Raw genomic sequence first — 18,386 nt, forward strand, 5'->3', positions numbered from 1 at the left:
TGTGGCTCAAGTGGTAGAGTGCTAACTTTGAGATGAAGAGCTGAAGGACAGTGCCCAGACCCAGAGTTCAAGCCCCCTGACAAAAATAAATAAGGTGGGCACTGGTGCCTCACACCTGTAATTTTAGCTATTCAAGAGGCTGAAATCTGGATTGTGGTTCGAAGCCAGCCTGGTCAGGAAAGTCTAAGACTCCAATTAACCACCAGAAAGCCAGAAGTGGATCAATGCGTGACTTAAGTGGTAGACTGCTAGCCTTAGAAAAAAAGAAAAAAAAAACCCAAAAACTTAGCAGCAGTGTACCAGTAGCTCATGCTTGTAATTCTAGCTACTCAGGTTGAGACCTGGAGGATCCCAGTTCAAAGCCAGCCCAGGCAGAAAATTCATGAGACTTATTGCCAACTAACCAGCAAAAATCTGGAAGTTCTATGATTCAGGCAGTAGAGCACCAACCTTGAGCTTTGAAAGTCAAGTGGGAAGGGGATGCCCTAAGTTCAAACTCTGATACTAGCAAATTTTTTTTTAAATTGCAGTGTCCAGTTCTACATTGGTAATGATTCTAGCCCTTGGTGTCCAAAGACCTGACACAGGGACCCCATAGCTGGAGAACATAGGCTGCACGCAAATGGACAATTCCACTGCACAGTCCCAAACTGTGAGTCAGGAAGCAGTCATCTGACAGCCATGTGGGCTTGTCACCTCCCTGGGACAGTGGCAGGGATTTGTGCCCCACAACCCTGGGCTTTGAGGAAGTGAAGACATTGCCATAGCCGCCTCCCCATTGTCCCCCGCACTGGCCTCTGCCCCAGGCTGCCACTGTCACAGAAAACAGACAAGATTTTAAAACTTTATTGTAAGCAAAATAGATGTGTGTCAGAGAACTACATAGTGACCTGTAAGCGATTTTGCAGTGTTCCTAACCCCAGGTGTCCAAACCAGCCCTGCAGCCGCATCTGCTGGCTCAGCCTCCATCTCCAGCCCCACAGCGCCCAGCATGGGCACCCACTCAAGGCACTGCACTTCCCCAAGACTACAGCAAGAAGAGGCTACGATGGGTTCTGCACCCCCAGAAAGTAGGAGGCGGGGTGGAGGGAGTTCTCTGGGTGTGTCCACACAAGCTTGTGGTATAAGAAAGCCAAGACTTCACCCAAGAGCAAAGACTTGCCCAGCTGAGCCAGGGCCAGCTTGGGTGTGGAGAAGACACAGGTGCCTTCCACAGGCCCACTGTCCCCTGTGTTGCCGGAAGCTTCTGGGAGGAGGTGGCCGGTGATGTCCAATTCCAGTGATCCTGGGCATCAGACTGAGCCGTGCTTCAAAGCTCAGGATAGTCCAGAGAGGCAGAGCCCAGAGGGAAAGTGGCCAGCAATGGTCCCTACCATCATCTCTTACACAAACTGAGGCCTCCTTTGCTGGCAGATGCCCGCCGCAAGATGCCCACCTCGGAGCCTCATGGTGGGCAGTGGGGCTGGTGCCACGTTGTTGGAATGGTTGGTATTGTATGTGGACAGCTGTTGAGCCCCACCCACCTCATCCTCGCTACCCAGCTGCTCCTCGCTGCCCCTGTGGCTTTGGGGACCCCCTTCCAGTCCAGCCTCATCCTCCTGCTTGTCGGAGAAGCTAAGCTGGTGCAGGGCGCTGGCATCTGACGATGACAGGGGGTCTGAGGTCTCCTCTAGCTCTGAGTCTGAATCATTGGAGGCAACTTGGGATTCTAGGAAGGCAAGGTAGAGACAGACAGACATCCTGTGATGAGAAGGGCACCTGGCTTGGACACCCCAGATAGCCTTGGGGCTGGAACGCCGCACCTCGGTGCTGTCTTTGAGCTTTTGCACTCTACCACTTGAACCACAGCTCCCCTTCCAGCTTTTTGGAGGTTAATTGGAGATATGAGTCTCATGGACTTTCCCACCAGGGCTGGCTTTGAACCACAATCCTCAGATCTCAGCCTCCTGAGTAGTTTAGGATTACAGGCGTGAGCCACCAGCACCTGATTATCCAGCTTTATTCCCTCTTGAAACCTAGACTTCAGTAAAGTGTCCTGGCCTGGTGCTTGTACCCAGAGACTCAACACACACAGGCATCATTCATTATATGCTCCTTTTCTGGCACAGGTGACCATCTTGGAGAAGAGCTGTGTTGCTTGTGCTTACACCACATTAAAGGAGCCAGTGAACAGCTGATGTCCCACAGGACATACCTCCCACTGTATCACGTGTACTCACTGGTCAGAGCCACCCACTCACCTTGGCCTCCATCCTCAGCCTCCTCCTGTAGGGTGAAGGCAGCCTCCACACCCGTCTCCAAGTGGGGCATCAGCACCACCACCTCGGCCCGCTGGTTACATGGTCCACCCTGCAGCAGGGAAGGAGTCATGGAAGAGCCTCACTCACCCAGCCCCATCCTAGCTGTTTTCTTCCAGGGGAGTGTTTTTAAAACAGGCCTGGCCCTGCTTTTTCTTTTGGTACTGCTACTGGGGCTTGAATTCAGGGCCTTGTGCTCTTCCTTTGCTCTTTTGCTCAAGGCAGGCACTTTACCACTTGAGCATTACCTCCACTTTTGGCTCTTTACTGGTTAACTGGAGATAAGAATCTCTGGCTTCAAACCTTGACTCTCAGATCTCAGTCTCTGGAGTAGCTAGATTATGGGCATGAGCCACTAGCAGCGCAGCTAGTCAACGCTGGCTCTTACAGGATCAGGAGACACCACGTGCCTGTCCCCCAACCCCATGGGAGCTTCTCCTCAGTGCTCTTTCATTGAGTAGATACTCTAACCAGATGGCCAAGCCCAGCACAGATGCCGGCACTGGAGCCCCAGGCTGCAAACTCTGGGGTTCGGGACTCACAGCTTCCCGGGCTCATAGGGTCCCACTTAGGTTGGCAGCCAGAGGAAACCCAAAGACACCAAGAGATACCCAGAGATAGGTAACAAAATACAAGGGAGAAAGAATAAACAGTTTCTAAAGCTTGAAAAAAGGGGGGGGGGCAAAAAACTAAAACAGAGCAGTAAGCCAGGTACCAGTGGCTCACGCCTGTAATCCTAGCTACTCAGGAGGCTGAGATCTGAGGATCATGGTTCAAAGGCCGCTTGGGTAGAAAAGTTCCTGAGACATCTCCAACTAACCACCAGAAAACCAGAAGTGGAACTGTGGCTCGACTGGAATAGTGCGAGCCTTGAGCAGAAAAGCTAAGGGACAGTGCCCAGGCCTTGAGTTCAAGCCCCAGTACTGGCACCAAAAAAACAAAAAGCAACCCATAGGGCTGGGAAGGTGGCTCAGTGGTAGTGTTTGTCTTGCATGCATGAGGCCCTGGGTTCGATTCCTCAGCACCACATAAGCAGAAAAGGCTGGAAATGGCGCTATGGTTCTAGTGGTAGAGTGCTAGCCTTGAGCTGAACAGCTGAGGGACAGCACCCAGGCCCAGAGTTCAAGCCCCATGACAGAAGGGAAAAAAAAAAACCCATCAATGAGGTATAGTGCTCATGGCAGACACTGCTGGGGATGGACAAGCAATAGGAAATAGAGTTCTGGTTTGAGGGAAGGGACCACAGGGTCTTTGCACCTCCTATGGCTCTCCTTTTTTTCCTGCTTATGTGGTGCTGAGGAATTGAACCCAGGGCTTCGTGCATGTGAGGCAAGCACTCTACCACTGAGCCAACTTCCCAACCCCTCCTGAGGCTCTCCTTTAGGACTCACGTTTCATCCAGTTCTCTGCTTACCACACCTCACTGGCCTCTCTGGCTGATTAGTCCAAACCAGCCTTTCCAAGTATGCTTTGTGTCTCCATCCCATAAGTCAGTGGTACTCATTTTCCCAGGAGGACAGCTCAGTCAGACCCAAGCCTCACCTGGCCCTCGGGTGCCTCCTCAGACTCCTCCTCAAAGACCAGGCTGTAGTGGACGATGAGGGCCTCGATCACGCGGGCCTGGTGGGGATAGTCCACCAGGGATGAGAGGGAGACGGTGGCCTCAGTAGGCCGGGGCCGCAGCAGCGTGGGTCCAAAGACGATCCCCAGATTCCCTGGGGTCATCTTGTTGTCCTCCTCTACCTCCACGATCCTGAGGGTCCAGGAGGGTGCAGGATGTTGTGTGAGGGGTTTCCCAGGGATTCCTGCCACCCTGCCTGGGGATGGGGGGGGGGACTCACCTGCGCAGGTGTCGCAACAGGTACTGCAGCGTGGCCCGGTTCTTGGCTGGCAGGTCCTGCAGGAGCTCTCGTAGGCGGCCCACCATGGCTTCAGTAGCTGCCTCGCTCTCGGACCCATCCTGCCGGCCCCGGGATGCGGCTTTGGCCTCGGCTTCAGCCTTCAGGCTCTCCTTGGCCAGGCCCACGAGCTCGTGGTAAAGGCGAAAGGAGATGAGCGGCTCGGGTAGCTACAAAGCAATGTGTGTCAGGACCTGGTTAAGTGGCCTATATCCTAGCAAGACTCCTGCTCCAGCCACACCCACCAGCCACAGGGCGTGGCTCCATAGGCTGTCCAGCTTCAGGCCTGAGTTTGCCTTCCTTGCCCGCCCCCACACCCCAAGCCAGACTTGTATAACGTTCCAGGTGCCCCGGCCCCGCCCCCTCTCATCAGGCCCCACCCACTGCTGCACCAGCCACTACCTTATCCTAGCAGTTTTGCCCCTGTCAATTGCTCCTGCCCACCCAGTTCTAGCCTCACCTCCACCGATCCTGCCCACACTGATCCAGCCTCGCCGCCAGCCTAACACACTTTGCCTGGCCACAATTCTCCCCGTTGCTAGCTCTGCAGTCAGCCTCGACGTTAGCCCACCTTCCCATCTCACCTGGCGCAGGTAGAGCTTGAGGACGTTGCTGATGTCGTGGGGCAAGGCCTGTGACAGTTCCACCAGCTCCTTGCCATTCTCAAAAGCCTGGCACAGCTTCTCTACACGCGTTTTCACGCCGTTCACCCGGTAGATGCCCTGAGGAGATGCCATCACCTGCTGCTCCGCCCACGCTCCCAGCCCCCCCCGGACACCGCACCCCCCTGCGCCACAGTGTCACACCTTGGTGCGCAGCGCACGCCGCTCAATCTCACAGACGCACTTCTTAATGATGAAGGGCACGCCGTCTGGGGTGCCCTGGGCTGCCTGGCTGAAGTCCTGGCCAAAGAGCTGCAGACGGCCCTGCAGTTTCTTGTGGCCACACTGGATGGCCAGAGTCTCCAGACATTTCTTGTGACAGGCCAGGCAGCACTAGAGGACCAGGAAAAAGTGAACGCCAATCCCTCTCGACACTCAGTTCAGATGCTGGGCTTCACCTGCCTCTTCCCTGAAATTCCTCATTGTACCTTCTGAAAACACAAGCCCGACTCCTGCCTGGCTACACGAAATCCCTTTTGGTTGGAAGGAAATTCCAACCCTTTGGTTTTTCTACCACAACCCCAGGACCTTCGCACTAGCCATGCTCTTTGCCTGAGATAACATATCTATCCCCACAAAGCCCATCTGTGTTTCTGGAGGTACTGACGCTTGAACTTAAGGTCTCCTACTTTTTAGGCAGGTGTCTTACTACTTCAGCCATATCCCCACCCTTTCTTTACCCTATCCTAGGCCTGCCACGTACTTCCTCGCATTCTGCCCCCTGGAAGTAGACATAGCTGTTACACTCCCGGCACTTGGCAGGCGTGCGGAGCTTCCTCAGCCGATGTGTGCGGGCTGCCTTGGACAGTCCCACGTGGCGGAAAGGCCCACTGGGCACGGCCACGGGCAGCTCCGGGGTGATGTCACTGAGGTCAGCTAGAGGCAGGATGGGAAGCCAGCATCACAGACTGGAAGGGGGTGGACCCATGGAGCATGCCCAGATTCCCTGTCCCACCCCCACCCAAGTGTTCAAAGGCCAACGCACCGTCACCACCCTCCTGCTCCACCAACTCCTCGCTGGATGACATGGTGCCACTGGACGACGTCCGTTCAAACTTCTTGAAATCTCCTGGGCAGGGAACAGGGCCATCAGATTCATGGTACCAGGTCTAGGAGCTCTAGGACAAACATCTTGTGTTGTTGTTGTTGTTAGTTGAGGGCTTGAACTCTGGGCCTGGGCGCTGCCCTTGAGCTCTTCAGCTAAAGGCGAGCGCTCTACCACTTGAGCCACAGCGCCATTTCCGGTTTTCTAGTGGTTTATTGGAGATAAGAGTCTCATAGACTTTCCTGCCCAGGCTGGCTTTGAACCGCGATCCTCAGATCTCAGCCTCCTGAGTAGCTAGGATTACAGGCATGAGCCACTGGTGCCCAGCTTAGGACAAACACCTTTGACCCCCACAGTGAGAAAAGCCAGTGGAGCCCAGAGGCAGGGGAGGGGGCATCTGAACCCCATTGTGCATAGTCCCTTCACCTGAGCCAGGGCTGGGGTCAAGGCCACTGTCGGAGTCTGAGATGGAGATTGGCCATGATTTGTGCACCTGGTGTCCTCGTCCACCTGCAGCGAAGAAGAGACGGCAGTGGAGGCATCTCTCAGAGAAAAGTGGCAGGGCCACAGGACATCAGCACGGCCCAGGCTCCTGCAGGCACTCACCCCTGCGCTCCTTGGCTGGTGACCCTTCACTGGGCCCACCTTCCTCTGGGGGGTTGCTGGGAGTCTGGGCTCCTGCTGTGTCACCAACATTGAAGCTGCCCTTCCGGGCACGCAGGACTGGAGACCTGGAGGTAAGGGGTTTAAGGATGGGGGGAGGTCATGGTGAGCTAGGTAGGTCCTCCCATGCCCACCTTTGCAGGGGGTGGGTCTGGATTCCGCTGCGGTACCAGGCATTGGCTGAGATGTGCGGCTCGAAGTCGTAGCGTACGTCAGGCTCCTCCCCACGCTGCAGCTGGCGTACATGGGATGCATACTGCTGGCCCAGGTCATAGAGTTTGCTGCTTTCACACAGCATCTGGAAGTGGACGGGCAGGGGCGCCGTCTGCATGTGCATCAGCTGGTAGTAGGAGATGGTGGCCTGTGGGTAGCAGCAAGGACACACCGTCAGCAGGGCTGGACCTCAGCCCGGCCCCCCACATACCCAGCCCCCCTCACACACAGGCACACACCGTCTTGATGGTCTGGTCACTCTGCTGGATCACCTCTTGGAGCTGTCGCAGCGCGGTCACCTTGGTGTCCTCCAGCTCCTGCTTCTGTGTCTTTGCGTCAGCCACACACGTGCGATAGGTGGCCATGGCTTCCTCTGCCTGCGGTGGGGTGGATGGGCTCAGCCTGGGCTCAGTCCTCAGGGCCTAGCCAGAAGTGACACAGAAAAACCCCACCGAGGAACCGGGCAGGAAGGGCAGGAAAGACATTTCTGGAAGACTATTCAGTCCTGGCAAAGGCCTGGAGGTGGGAAATTTCATGATGCATCAAAAGCCTTGATCTGAGAGCTGGTGCCTCACACCTGTAATCTTAGGCTCCTCAGGAGGCTGAGATCTGAGGATCATGCATCGAAGCCAGCTCAGGCAGGAAAGTCTATGAGACGCCTCTCTCCAATGAACCAGCAAAAAACTGGAAGTGGAGGTATGACTCAAGTGGTAGAGGGTCAGCCTTAACTGCAAAAGCTAAGGGACAGCACCCAGACCCTGAGCTCAAGCACTACAATGGGTATGCACACACACACACACAAGCGCGTGCACTGCCCTGCCCTTGGGCTCAGCTTTGACCCTCCCCTCTGCTGCCCATCCACCATCACCTTGTTCTTAGCCTCCTCCTCTAGGCGTCGCCGTTTGTCCAGGGTCTTGGAGGCTGCACTGCCCACCCCGGGGCCAGCACCTGCCTGTTCCTCCTCAGCCTTGGCCATCAAGAAGCGGGCCTTGTCGTGGTCCTCACAGCGCTGAACGTAACCCTGCTTGGCCTTGCGTAGGTTGGATTCTGCCTCTTGCTGTAAAAGGATGGAGCTCATTCTCCTCCTCCCCAGCTCCTTCCTCCCTCCCCAACCACATCCTGGGAGCAGCGGCCACAGACCAAAGACAGGGATCATAGTTGCGGCCACCTGCAGCAGAACCCTTGCAAGAAAGCAGTGCCTTCTTATTTTATCTGTGCTGGTACTGGGGCTTGAACTCAGGGCCTTGCACTCTTGGCTTTTCTACTCAAGGCTGGTGCTCTAGCACTGGAGCTACAATTCACTTCCAGCTTTCTGCTGGTTAATGGGAGATAGGAGTCTCAAAGACTTGCCTGCTTTGGCTGGCTTCAAATCAGCAGCCTCAGATCTCAGCCTCTTGAGTAGCTAGGATTTCAGGCTTGAGCCATCGGCACCTAGCTTTCACTGCCCATGTTATAGTCAAGGAAACTGAGACATAAGTCAGCTCTTTATAAAAGCACCAGCCGCTCACGCTGGAGAGGGCAGGCCTCCTGCACCTAGGTTGTTTTCACTTCCTTTCTCACAGATGAAAACAGAGGCTGCCCAGACAGGAAGCCAGGCACCCTCAGGGAGGCAGGAAGTACTTATTCCCCCCCTTGGGTGGGGGACATGTTAGATAGTACAAGCCTGTAATCCTAGCTACTCAGGAGGCTGAGATTAGAGATCATGGTTCAAAGCCAGTCCCAGCAGAAAGGAAAGTCCATGAGACTCTTTATCTCCAATTAACTACCAAAAAGCTGGAAGTGAAGCTGTGGCTTAAGTGGTAAAGTGCTAGCTTTAAATACAGTGCCCAGGCCCTGTGTTCAAGCCCTAGCATGCACACACACACATACACACACACACACACACACACACGTAGAAGAGTTCCAGGACCTGGGAGTGTAGATCAGTGGTAAGGCAGGTGCTTAGCCTGGGCCCAATCCTCAAGCACCAAAATCAGACGATTTCAATGCTAGCCTCAGCTATGCTGAGGAGATGCTGCCTGAATTCTCCCCTCCTGTGAGGGGTGGGGGGTTGGGTGGGAGTCAACAGGGAAAGCAAAAAAAGGGAATCAAAGCGTTGCAGTCTCTATTCTGTAGTATGTAAAGAGCTCTGGAAAATCAATACGAAACAAGTCACTTCCCAAATGAGTGAGCAAAATATGAACCAAGGGTTCCCAGGAATTGAGAAGCACAACTGTGACATGTGAGGGGAACTGTACGCTCTTCAGCCAACCCATTCATTTGGGGGCACTGATCTAACATAAGTTCTCTCACAATTTACTGGCGGGACAGAGCCTGTCACCGCAACAATGTTTACTACCCAACTGCTCAGAAACAGTCAGGGTTAAATTCAAAAACCAGGAAGGCCTGGCACATGGCTCAAGCAGCAGAGTATCAGCTCTGAGTTCAAATCCCAGTACTGCTTAAAAAAAAAAATATTCAATTTGGTGGCATATAGGTATTGATTTAAAAAAAAAAAAAAGAGGTAAATTCAACTGGCTCCAGTGGCTCATGCCTGTAATCCTAGCTACTCAGGCGACTGAGATTTGAGGATTGCAGTTGGAAGCCAAACCAGGCAGGAAAGTCTGTGAAATTTATCTCCAATTAATTGCAGAAAAAGCTGTGGCTCAAGTAGTAGAACACTCCCCTTGAACAAAAAGAAGCTCGGGGGCCAGCACCCAGGCCCAGAGTTCAAGCCTCAGGACTAGCAAAATAACAACAACAATAATAAATAAATTGCCAGTTGCTAGTGGCTCATAATTATAATCCTAGCTACTCAGGAGGCTGAGATCTGACCATCAAGGTTCAAAGCCAGACCACACAAGAAAGGAAAAGTCCATGAGACTCATCTAATTACCAGCATAATGCCAGAAGTGGAGCTGTGGCTCCAGTGGTACCTGCCAACCTTGAGTGACAAAGGTCAGGGACAGGTCCCAGGCCCTGAGTGCAAGCCTCCTCACTCTACTCAAAACACACACACATGCACACACACACACACGCGCGCGCGCGCACGAACCTGGAGCCTGCACCAGACCTGAGGCTGAACCGCAGCCTCCTCCATCCTGGGGACCTGGGAACCGCCATTTCTGCCCCCAGCACGTGCTGGACCAAGTGGGCATCTTTGGCGCCCTATCTGACGCACGCGCAGTAGCCTGCAGCTCAGCTTCAGCGGCGTGCGCATGCGCAGCGCCCCACCTGCGCACGCCGTCCCTTCGCCTCCACGCCCCCGTCCCCACCTGCTGCCCCTACCAGCTTCCGCTGAGCACGGTGCCACGATTCCTTGATCTCCTTCCTGCGTCTCTCATGCTCCTGCCGCCGCACAGTCAGGGGCTGAGGGGGAAAGAGACCATAAGTGGGGAGACCCAGTCACAATCCCCGCCCAGCCTGGCTCTCCCGGGCTGCGCCTACCTGCATGAAAGTCTGATTCTGCAGCGTGCTGGCCGCCTGCACCATGCCATGGCCAAACTCCAGGTCCTGCTCCAGGGCCAGCGAGTAGATGGACAAGAGGGGCATGTGGGGCTGTGGGGGAAGGGTGGCCAAAGTTACTGAGTGTGGGGACGATGAGGGCAGAGGCAATCCCCGCACCCTAAAACCTTCCCAACTCCGCGGCCAGCCAGTGTTCGCGCCCGGGGCACAGAGGGGAAGCTCCAGCCTCAGGCCTGCGGGGCAACCCCAGTGGATCTCACCTCATGCATGATGCTCTGTCTGCAGTTATGGACCACCTTCTGCAGGCCTTTGGCAAATTCCATCTCTGCAGGGTGCACGGTACAAAAATGAGACAGTGAGTGCACTTAAACTGCCTCACGCCTGTCATCCTAGCTACGCAGGAGGAGGAGATCTGAGGATCACGGTTCAAAGGCAGTGCAGGCAGGAAAGTCTGTGAGACTCTTAACTCCAATTAACCGGAAGTAGAGCTGTGGCCCAAGCGGGTAGAGCGCTAGCCTTGAGCAAATAGAACTCAGGGACAGTGCCCAGACTCCAAGTTCAAGCTCCACAACAAAAGTAATAATAATTGCCCTCTGCCAGCCTCGCCCCGGCCCACCCTGGCTCTCACCCAGCGTGGTCCGCTTTTCCAGGTAGCCAATGAGATCCTTCATGTACTTCGCCATGTTCTTGGCATACTGCAGCGCAGCGTCCACACCTCCCTCACAGCGCTGAAGCAGCAGGTCCACTTCCTCCGGGGGCAGGCAGCCTGAAGAAGAGCTGCTCAGCCCTAACCCCATCCCCAGAGGCCCCCCTCAACCACCTTGCCATCTGAGTACAATGGGGGACGCTCACCTTCCTCGCAGTCCTCAGAGCCCGGTGCTGGAGCCTCACTGCCCTGTCCATACAGGTTCTCCATGGACTGCACGGGCAGGAGATGGAGGGTGTGGGACCCCTGGCTGAGGTCCATTATCCCCACCCTGCCGATGCTGGGCTAGTCCCGGGCGTGGCCCAGAGCCACACTGCCTCTGCCCACCTTGGCTCACCTGGCTGGAATCCCCAGGAGGCACAGACAGGAGGGTGCTGCTATCAACCTCACCCATGAGGAACTCAGACACTCTGCAGGGCCAGAAGAGCAGCATCCGTGGACATATGGACACCTGTGACCACCCCCAAGCCCCTGCCCATAGGTTCCCACACTCACGTGCTACTGAATGACACGGCCATGGTCTCCAGAGCCTTCTCAAACTCCCTCTTGTCTGATTCATTGTTACACTCATAATGGAAGGCTGGGAGGGAAAGACCAAGCATGGTCCACTCAGACTATCTCCATATCTAACTATCAGAAACTCTCAGCCTCTGGGCACTAAGGGCTCACACCTGTAATCCTAGCTACTCAGGTGGCTGAGATCTGAGGAACTTGGTTTGAAGCCAGCCCCAGCAGCAAAGTCCATTAGACTCTTATCTCCAATGAACCACCATAAAACCAGACGTGGCACTGTGGCTCAAAGTGGTAGAGCTCTACCCTTGAGCAAAAGAACAGACATTGTGCAGGCTCAGTGTGCAGGAATGGCACATACAATAATATAAAACTTTGTGTGTGTGTGTGTGGGGGGGGTCATAGGGCCTGAACTCTGGGCTTGGGCACTGTCCCTCAGCATTTCAGCTCAAGGCTAGCGCTCTACCACTTGAGCCACAGCACCACTTCCCACTTTTTCTGCTTATGTGGTGCTGTGGAATTGAACCTCATGCATACAAGGCAAGCACTCTACCACTGAGCCATCTTCCCAGCCCCATGACACTCATTTTTGATAGCCCCTTCCCAGAAAGTCCTTCCTGCCAAGCACAGAGGCCTTGCTGTTCCATCCCAGTTGGCTGACCTTTGATCTTGGCGATGAGGGTGCCGGCCGCTGTCAGTGTCTCCACAGTGTTCAACAGTGGGTACTTGGAGATCACCTGGCGCATCACACGCAGGGTCTCACCCAGGCATTCATGGGCCAGTGGCCGCCGGGCCTCGAGAAGATCTGCTGAGCAGAAAGAATGTGAGTTGGGGCGGGAGAGTCTTCCCAGCTCCTCCTCCTCCAAACCCCTGTCCCCAGGTGTGAAATGGAGGCAGAGGTGAGCAAGGGCAGCTGGGGGATTGAATGCAGGCCACTGCCACTCCCTGCGCTACTAGTTAGATCAGCGAAGGCTAGACCTTGGCTTGGTTGGTCCTTTCTGACTAGAACACTTTTTTTGTCCCTCCAGAAAGCAAAAACTCCCACTTCTCCTTCAAGCCTCAGTCCTCCTGGGTGCTGATGGCTCACGGTGGTAGTAACTACTTAGGAGGCTGAGAACTGGAGGATCACAGTCTGTTACTAACCTGGGCAGAAAAGTATGCTATACTCTATTTCCAAACATCTTTTTTTCTTTTTAAAGCAGGTTTGGTGACGTGGCTCAAGCAGTAGAATGCCAAGCATCGCCAAATCTAGCCAAGCATAGACCCTGAGGTCAAACCCTAACACAGCCCCACCAAAGAGAAAGCTGTAGCCCTAGGTCTCTTCCTCCAGGCAGTCCTACTCCCTTTTGGGGCCTCATTCTTCAGCCTGCTCCTGGCCGCACCCCACCTGTCTAGGGACTAGGCCTAAGCAATCCTGATCCCTCACTGTCCTGGAAGCTACTACCCCAGGAGACAGGCACTATGACCACCCTTATTTTGCAGATGAGGAAACTGAGGTACAGAGAAAAAAACCTCTCTCTCTCTTGCTGGAGGAGGGTGGTTCTGCCTATCCTAGGGCTTGAACTCAGGGCCTGGGCTGTCCCTGAGCTTTTTTGTTCAAAGCTAGTATTCTACCACTTGAGCTTACAGCTCCACTTTTGGCTTTTTAGTGGCTCATTGAAGATGAGAGTCTCAGGAACTTTCTGCCTGGGCTGGCCTCGAACCAGGATGTTTATCAGATCTCAGTCTCCAGAGTAGCTAGGATTACAGGCGTGAGCCACCAGTGCTCGGCTATGGAAGCCATTTCTTAAGGATCAAACAGTTTCTTTTTTTAGTTTTTTTTTTTTATTTCCAGTTGTGGGGCCTGAACTCTGGGCCTGGGCACTGTCCCTCAGCTCTTCAGCTCAAGGCTAGCGCTCTACCACTTGAGCCACAGCACCACTTCTGGCTTTTTTCTTTTTTGCGTATGTGGTGCTGAGGAATCGAACCTAGGGCCTCAGGCATGCAAGGCAAGCACTCTACCACTGAGCCAACTTCCCAGCCCAGGATCAAACAGTTTTGTTGGGCTGGGAAGGTGGCTCAGTGATAGAGCGCTAGCCTTCCATGCATGAAGGGTTCGATTCTTCAGCACTACATACGCATAAAGAAAAAGTCAGAAGTGGCGCTGTGGCTCAAGTGGTAGAGCGCTCACCTTATGCTGAAGAGCTGAGGGACAGCGCCCAGGCCCAGAGTTCAAGCCCCACAACCGGACCCAAAAAAAAAAAAAAACCAAAACAGTTTTGTCATCTGAAGACATGAGAGGGCTGGACAGAAAAAGTGCCTGGCTTGATTTCCTGGGCAGCAGTGAGCCATACTGGCTATCAGCACGAAGAAGAGTGATGGTCGGCCGCAGAGGGCAAGCCGTTCTCAAGCATTCTAAGTTGGAAGAGATTTGTTGCTTTTTGCAATGGGGTATACACACGCCGGTGTGCTCAAGACGCAGCAGTCTTAGGAAGGGGCTTGAGTGACCACGAGGACCTTGAGATGAGAGTGGCCCGGTAGGTGGCATCCCTCCTCTGTGCCGAGACCCCCTCGGAAGGCCCCCCCAGAGTTGTGACACCTCTAGTCTCTCACACCAGAACTCCCCCATTTGCTGCCCGGGTCCCAGGCAGTGGCCAAGAGCTGAAAGGGACTCCAGGAATTCAGAGAAGGCGCCAGGAAGGCCGCACCCCTGCCTGGGACATTCCTTCACTCACTCCTCCCCTTGGGTCACCATAAAGTCCCCCACAGCACCCCTAATTTGACAAAGCCCCCTGACAAGGCAGGACACCAGCAAAGCGATCAGACTCCAGCTTGGCACCGCTGACCCCCTCCCCCACCCCCCCCCACCCCTGCCCAGATGTCCCAGCTGGCCAGGCTGGGGACCTCCAGGCCCCTCTCCACTGTCCCCTCACCTCGGGGCCCCACTTGGCAGTGTCCTGGGACATCATCCAGAGGTGGATGCACGTTCCCGCAGATACACATGGCCCGAGCGCAGAGCGGGACGGAGGTGTGGGTGGCTGGCTAGTGGCCAAACCGGCTCTGGCCAGTTCTCAAGCCCCGCCCCCACGTCCCTAGGCTGGGGTCCTGCGGATGCTTGGCTCTCCTTACTCCCAAAGGCAGGGATCTTGGATCCCGGGCAGCACAGTTCCAAGGGGGATGGGTGCAGAATGACTGGGAAACTGAGGCCGAAGGTGTGAGAAGGCTCAGGTAAGCTGCCGCTGCGGCCACCGCCAGGACGCCACTGTACCTTCTTGGCTATCTGGGGACCAGAGTCCCCAACTCAGGCAGGCCGATTCTTTACAGACCCCAGGCGTATGAGATCTCCTTTGTGGAACAAGGTAGCTCCGGAGCGAACTGTCACCCATGTCCTGCCTATCAGGTCCTTTCCCCTAGAGCAAAGAGGGTAACTCTGTCCCCAAGCCCAGTCTTCAGGCCACACAGCAGCATCCTGCCCAGGCCGGGCCTCCAAGGAAGCCCGGGAAAGCACTGGAGATTAGCGCTTCCCCAGGAAGCCAGTTCCCCCCTCCACCCAGATATAACCCAGGGGGCTTCCACCCTCTCAGCTACACAGGGCCTGGTTATTAGCCCCAGGGTGGGGGTGGGGTGCTCAGGCCTCTCTAAGGCCTCAGTCTCCTCATCTGTGAAATGGGTGCAGGCCAGAATACTTCGGCACAGCCCCTGGCACTGTGGTTTCCGGGAGCTGACACTAAGAACTGAAGACGTTACATGAAGTGTTATGCCTGGCCCAGCTAGAGGTGCCCGCCTGGCCTGCCAGGAACAAACAGGAAGCAGATGAAAATAACTCGGCAGGAAGCAGGGCTGTCAGCAGCCCTGTGGAGGAGAAAACGGAACTGCTATCCCGCAGCCCAAAGCTACTTACTCCTCTGCACCTCCTACAGTGTAGGAGTACAGAGTACTCCTGGGCTTCACCACCCAGCCCTCAGCCCACTTCCGGTCCATAGGGTTCCAAAATGCAGACGGGACTCAATTCATCCTCTGCTCTAATGCTTACTGCCCTTGAGGTAACTTCTAGGGTGATGCCTTTGCCCCACACCACCCTTCACCTTTAAATATATTTTCCATTGCCAGTGCACCAGACATTTTCTCTGCTAGCATATTTTTCCCTCTTACTTGTGCCCAAACTCCTACACATCCTTCAAAACCCAAGCTGTCATGGCTTAGCACACGCAGCTCTCCCTGAAGTTCCAAGTTTCTTTCCCTAAGTCCTCTCTTGAAAAGATCTGTGCTGTGCTCTGCTTTCCACCCAGGCCTTCATGTCCCGGTTGGTCCTCACCATCACGCAACACACACTCCTTGAGTTTTTCTAGGCCCTCGGCGAAGCGGGCCACGTCAGCCAGCAGGTTTGAGATGTCTTCCACGGCATCCAGGGAAGGGCCCTCGGTGGGCAGCTCCGCAGGGCTGGTGGCTGTCAGGGGGCTTCGGTAGCCCCTGCCAAGGGTCCAGGAGGCAGTACCAGAGAGGGGGAAGCCAGCAGCGCTGGCATGGCGGCTCAGGCTGGTGGGCCGCTTGAGCGTGCCAGTGGCCTTGGCACTGGAGGCTGAAGCTGGAGGCTCCAGGCTGGGTGCAGAGAAGATGGCATCAGCGCCATCTTTCCTGGTGAGCTCCTGGGAAGGCCAAGAAAACCGTAAGGGGGTGGGGGGGGATGTGACAGCCTGAGTGCTGCCTCAGTTTCCCGACAATGAAATGATTCCGCAAGGGTCAAAGGCCAGAGGGCTGAGATTTGGGGCGGTGTGCCCCCCCACAAACACACCTGTTACCCAACATCCTCTTCCCTAGAGCTTTCACAAACAACGGTCCCTGCCCAAACCACAGCCAGGGGCGGGGCTGACAGGGGCGGGGGAGGGGCACCCCACTTCCTGCTGGGGGTGGAGAAGCGGGAGGGGAGGGGGGGTCCTCAGCCTCCAGCCCCCTCAACTTCTGCAGACGTGGATCCTTCCAGAAGGGCATTTCTGAGACCATTTCTGTGCCCTGGAGGGTCCCCCTCCCAGTCCCGTGGACACACCCAAGCCTTGGACACAGATACCTGAAAACTTCACACACACCTCCAGTTTCGTAGACGCCCCCCCCCCGGGCCTCCAGACACCCCAGAGTCCTCCACGCCCCGGATCCACGCGCCAGGTCCCGTTAGATTGCCCACAGCTTCGCAAGCTTCCAATCCAGCCCCCGCCCCGCAGCGCCGGGGGCGCCCCCACACTGCCCGAACCCCCATCCCGCACAGCGCCAAGCCCTCCCAACCCTCGAGCCCCCCTACCGTGAGCCGGACACCCCCGTCCCGGGGCGGCGCGCGCAGCCGCGCGGCCCGCGGGGGGCTGTAGCTGGTGCGGGACCCCGGCCGCCGGCCCAGCATGGTGCCCGGTGCGGGGCTCCGACCCCGCGCGCGCGTGCGCGTCCGGACCCGGGAGCCCCTGCCGTGCGGTGCGCGCGGCGCCGAGCCCGCGCCGGGTCCCGCCCGCCCCGGACCCAACTCACCCCCGAGGGCTGCGGGCTGGGGCTTCCCGCCCGGTTCTTTTTGGAGATGGAAGGGGTTTTCATGAGCTCGCGTTTCTTCCTGGAGAACATAGTGTGCGGCGGCCGGGCGGCCCGAGGTGGGGCGCGGATGGGGTCCGGGCTCAGCTCCCCGCGCGCCCGCCGGCTCGGCAGCACCTGGCCGCGGGCCGCCCGCCCCGGCTGTCAGCCCCGCGTGACGGCCGCCGCCCTCATTGGCTGCGCCCGGCGCAGGAAAAGGCCGCGGAGGCGCGGCCCGCCCCGCGCCCGGCTCGCCGGCCTCGGCCTGCCGCTCCGCGGAGTGGGCGCGAGCGCCCCGCGCCGCCGCCGCGCCCCGCCCCCGACTTCCGCTCCCGGGAGCTGGGCGCCCTCCGCGGGGGGCCCCACCCCACCCCGATCCTCATCCGGACGCTCCCGCGGGACCAGGGGCGCGCAGAGCGTCGTGCGCCCGGACGCGCAGGGGGACGCGGCTCCTCACGTGTGTGTGTGTGTGTGTGTGTGTGTGTGTGTGTTGGGGGGGCAGTGGAGAGCCTCCTCCCGGGTGCTGACCACACAGACTCCACCTGAACCGCCCTCTCCTGCCTCTTCTGGTCAGCCCTGCCACGCCACTCACTTCCATTTCGGCTCCCCGCTTCCCATCCACTCTCAAAGCGCCCAGCTGGCCGGCAGCTTAGAACCCACAGCTGAGCTGAGGGACACAGACACAGAAGGCTGACCACTCCCTTCCAAGGACAGTCAGCACTGGATGGAGAGATTCATCCGAGGGCTATAGATCCTTCCTTCCCTCCCCCCACCCCACCCCACGGGGGTTTTAGCTCAGGGCTCTGCCTCTGAGCTCTTTTGCTCAACGCCAGCGGTCTACCATTCTGAGGTACAGCTCCACTTCCGGGTTTCTGGTGGTTCGTTGGAGATAAAGAGTCTCACAGCCTCTCCTGCTTGGGCTGGGCTTGAACCATGATCCTCAGAGCTCAGCCTCCTGAGTAGCTAGGATTACAGGTGTGAGCCCCCGGTGCTTGGCTCACTTCTAGCTTTTTGCTGGTTAATTGCAGATAAGAGCCTCATGGATATCTGCCTGGAGTGGGCTTTGAACTACAATCCTCAGATCTCAAGTCTCCCAAATAGCTATGACTACAGAAGTGAGCCACAGGCCCTGGGCGTGGATCCCCTTCTGGACTCTCCCAGGACTCTTCCTTTAATCCAACTGCCCCAACCCGCTGGCCCTGCCAACCCCCTCCCCTACTGACCTCTGATGGCAGGGGTGGCTCTCCAGGGCACAAGCCTGGAAGGCCACAGCCCCCGGTGCTGAATTCAGTTCTCCAAGCCCTGGTCCAACCACAAACCCATCCTAGTAGCCCCTTGAGGACCTTCTGTCTCCTGCTCATTGCTCTGTCAGCTGGGATTGGGGAAAGTGCTCGCTGGCTGGAGGGTACACTGCTTTGGCCT

The 18,386-nt window shown here is 56.5% G+C and overlaps 1 protein-coding gene across 3 annotated transcripts; it reads right to left on the bottom strand.

Annotated features, from left to right (window-relative positions):
* Positions 1-830: 830 nt before the first annotated feature.
* Arhgap45 (Rho GTPase activating protein 45) lies at positions 831-17,104 on the bottom strand. 3 transcript variants are annotated; one of them, XM_042697121.1, is made up of 23 exons: positions 16,929-17,104; positions 15,733-16,063; positions 12,100-12,243; positions 11,424-11,508; positions 11,266-11,338; positions 11,075-11,141; positions 10,851-10,988; positions 10,483-10,547; positions 10,205-10,315; positions 10,046-10,126; positions 7,647-7,835; positions 7,018-7,155; positions 6,736-6,926; positions 6,509-6,633; positions 6,329-6,412; positions 5,819-5,926; positions 5,561-5,733; positions 5,002-5,190; positions 4,780-4,917; positions 4,139-4,365; positions 3,840-4,050; positions 2,241-2,349; positions 831-1,708 (listed from the first exon to the last, which is right to left on the bottom strand). In XM_042697121.1, the coding sequence occupies exons 1-23, from the start codon at positions 17,016-17,018 to the stop codon at positions 1,383-1,385; spliced, it is 3,393 nt and encodes a 1,130-aa protein (XP_042553055.1). In that variant the 5' UTR covers positions 17,019-17,104; the 3' UTR covers positions 831-1,382. The 3 variants fall into 3 exon arrangements, with proteins under 3 accessions (XP_042553055.1, XP_042553056.1, XP_042553054.1); XM_042697122.1 differs by having other exon boundaries at positions 5,843-5,926; positions 12,100-12,246; XM_042697120.1 differs by having other exon boundaries at positions 12,100-12,246.
* Positions 17,105-18,386: the final 1,282 nt, after the last annotated feature.

The sequence above is a fragment of the Dipodomys spectabilis genome, unplaced genomic scaffold (genome assembly GCF_019054845.1).
Source record: "Dipodomys spectabilis isolate Male_0828 unplaced genomic scaffold, ASM1905484v1 ptg000215l, whole genome shotgun sequence".
NCBI lineage: Eukaryota > Metazoa > Chordata > Mammalia > Rodentia > Heteromyidae > Dipodomys > Dipodomys spectabilis.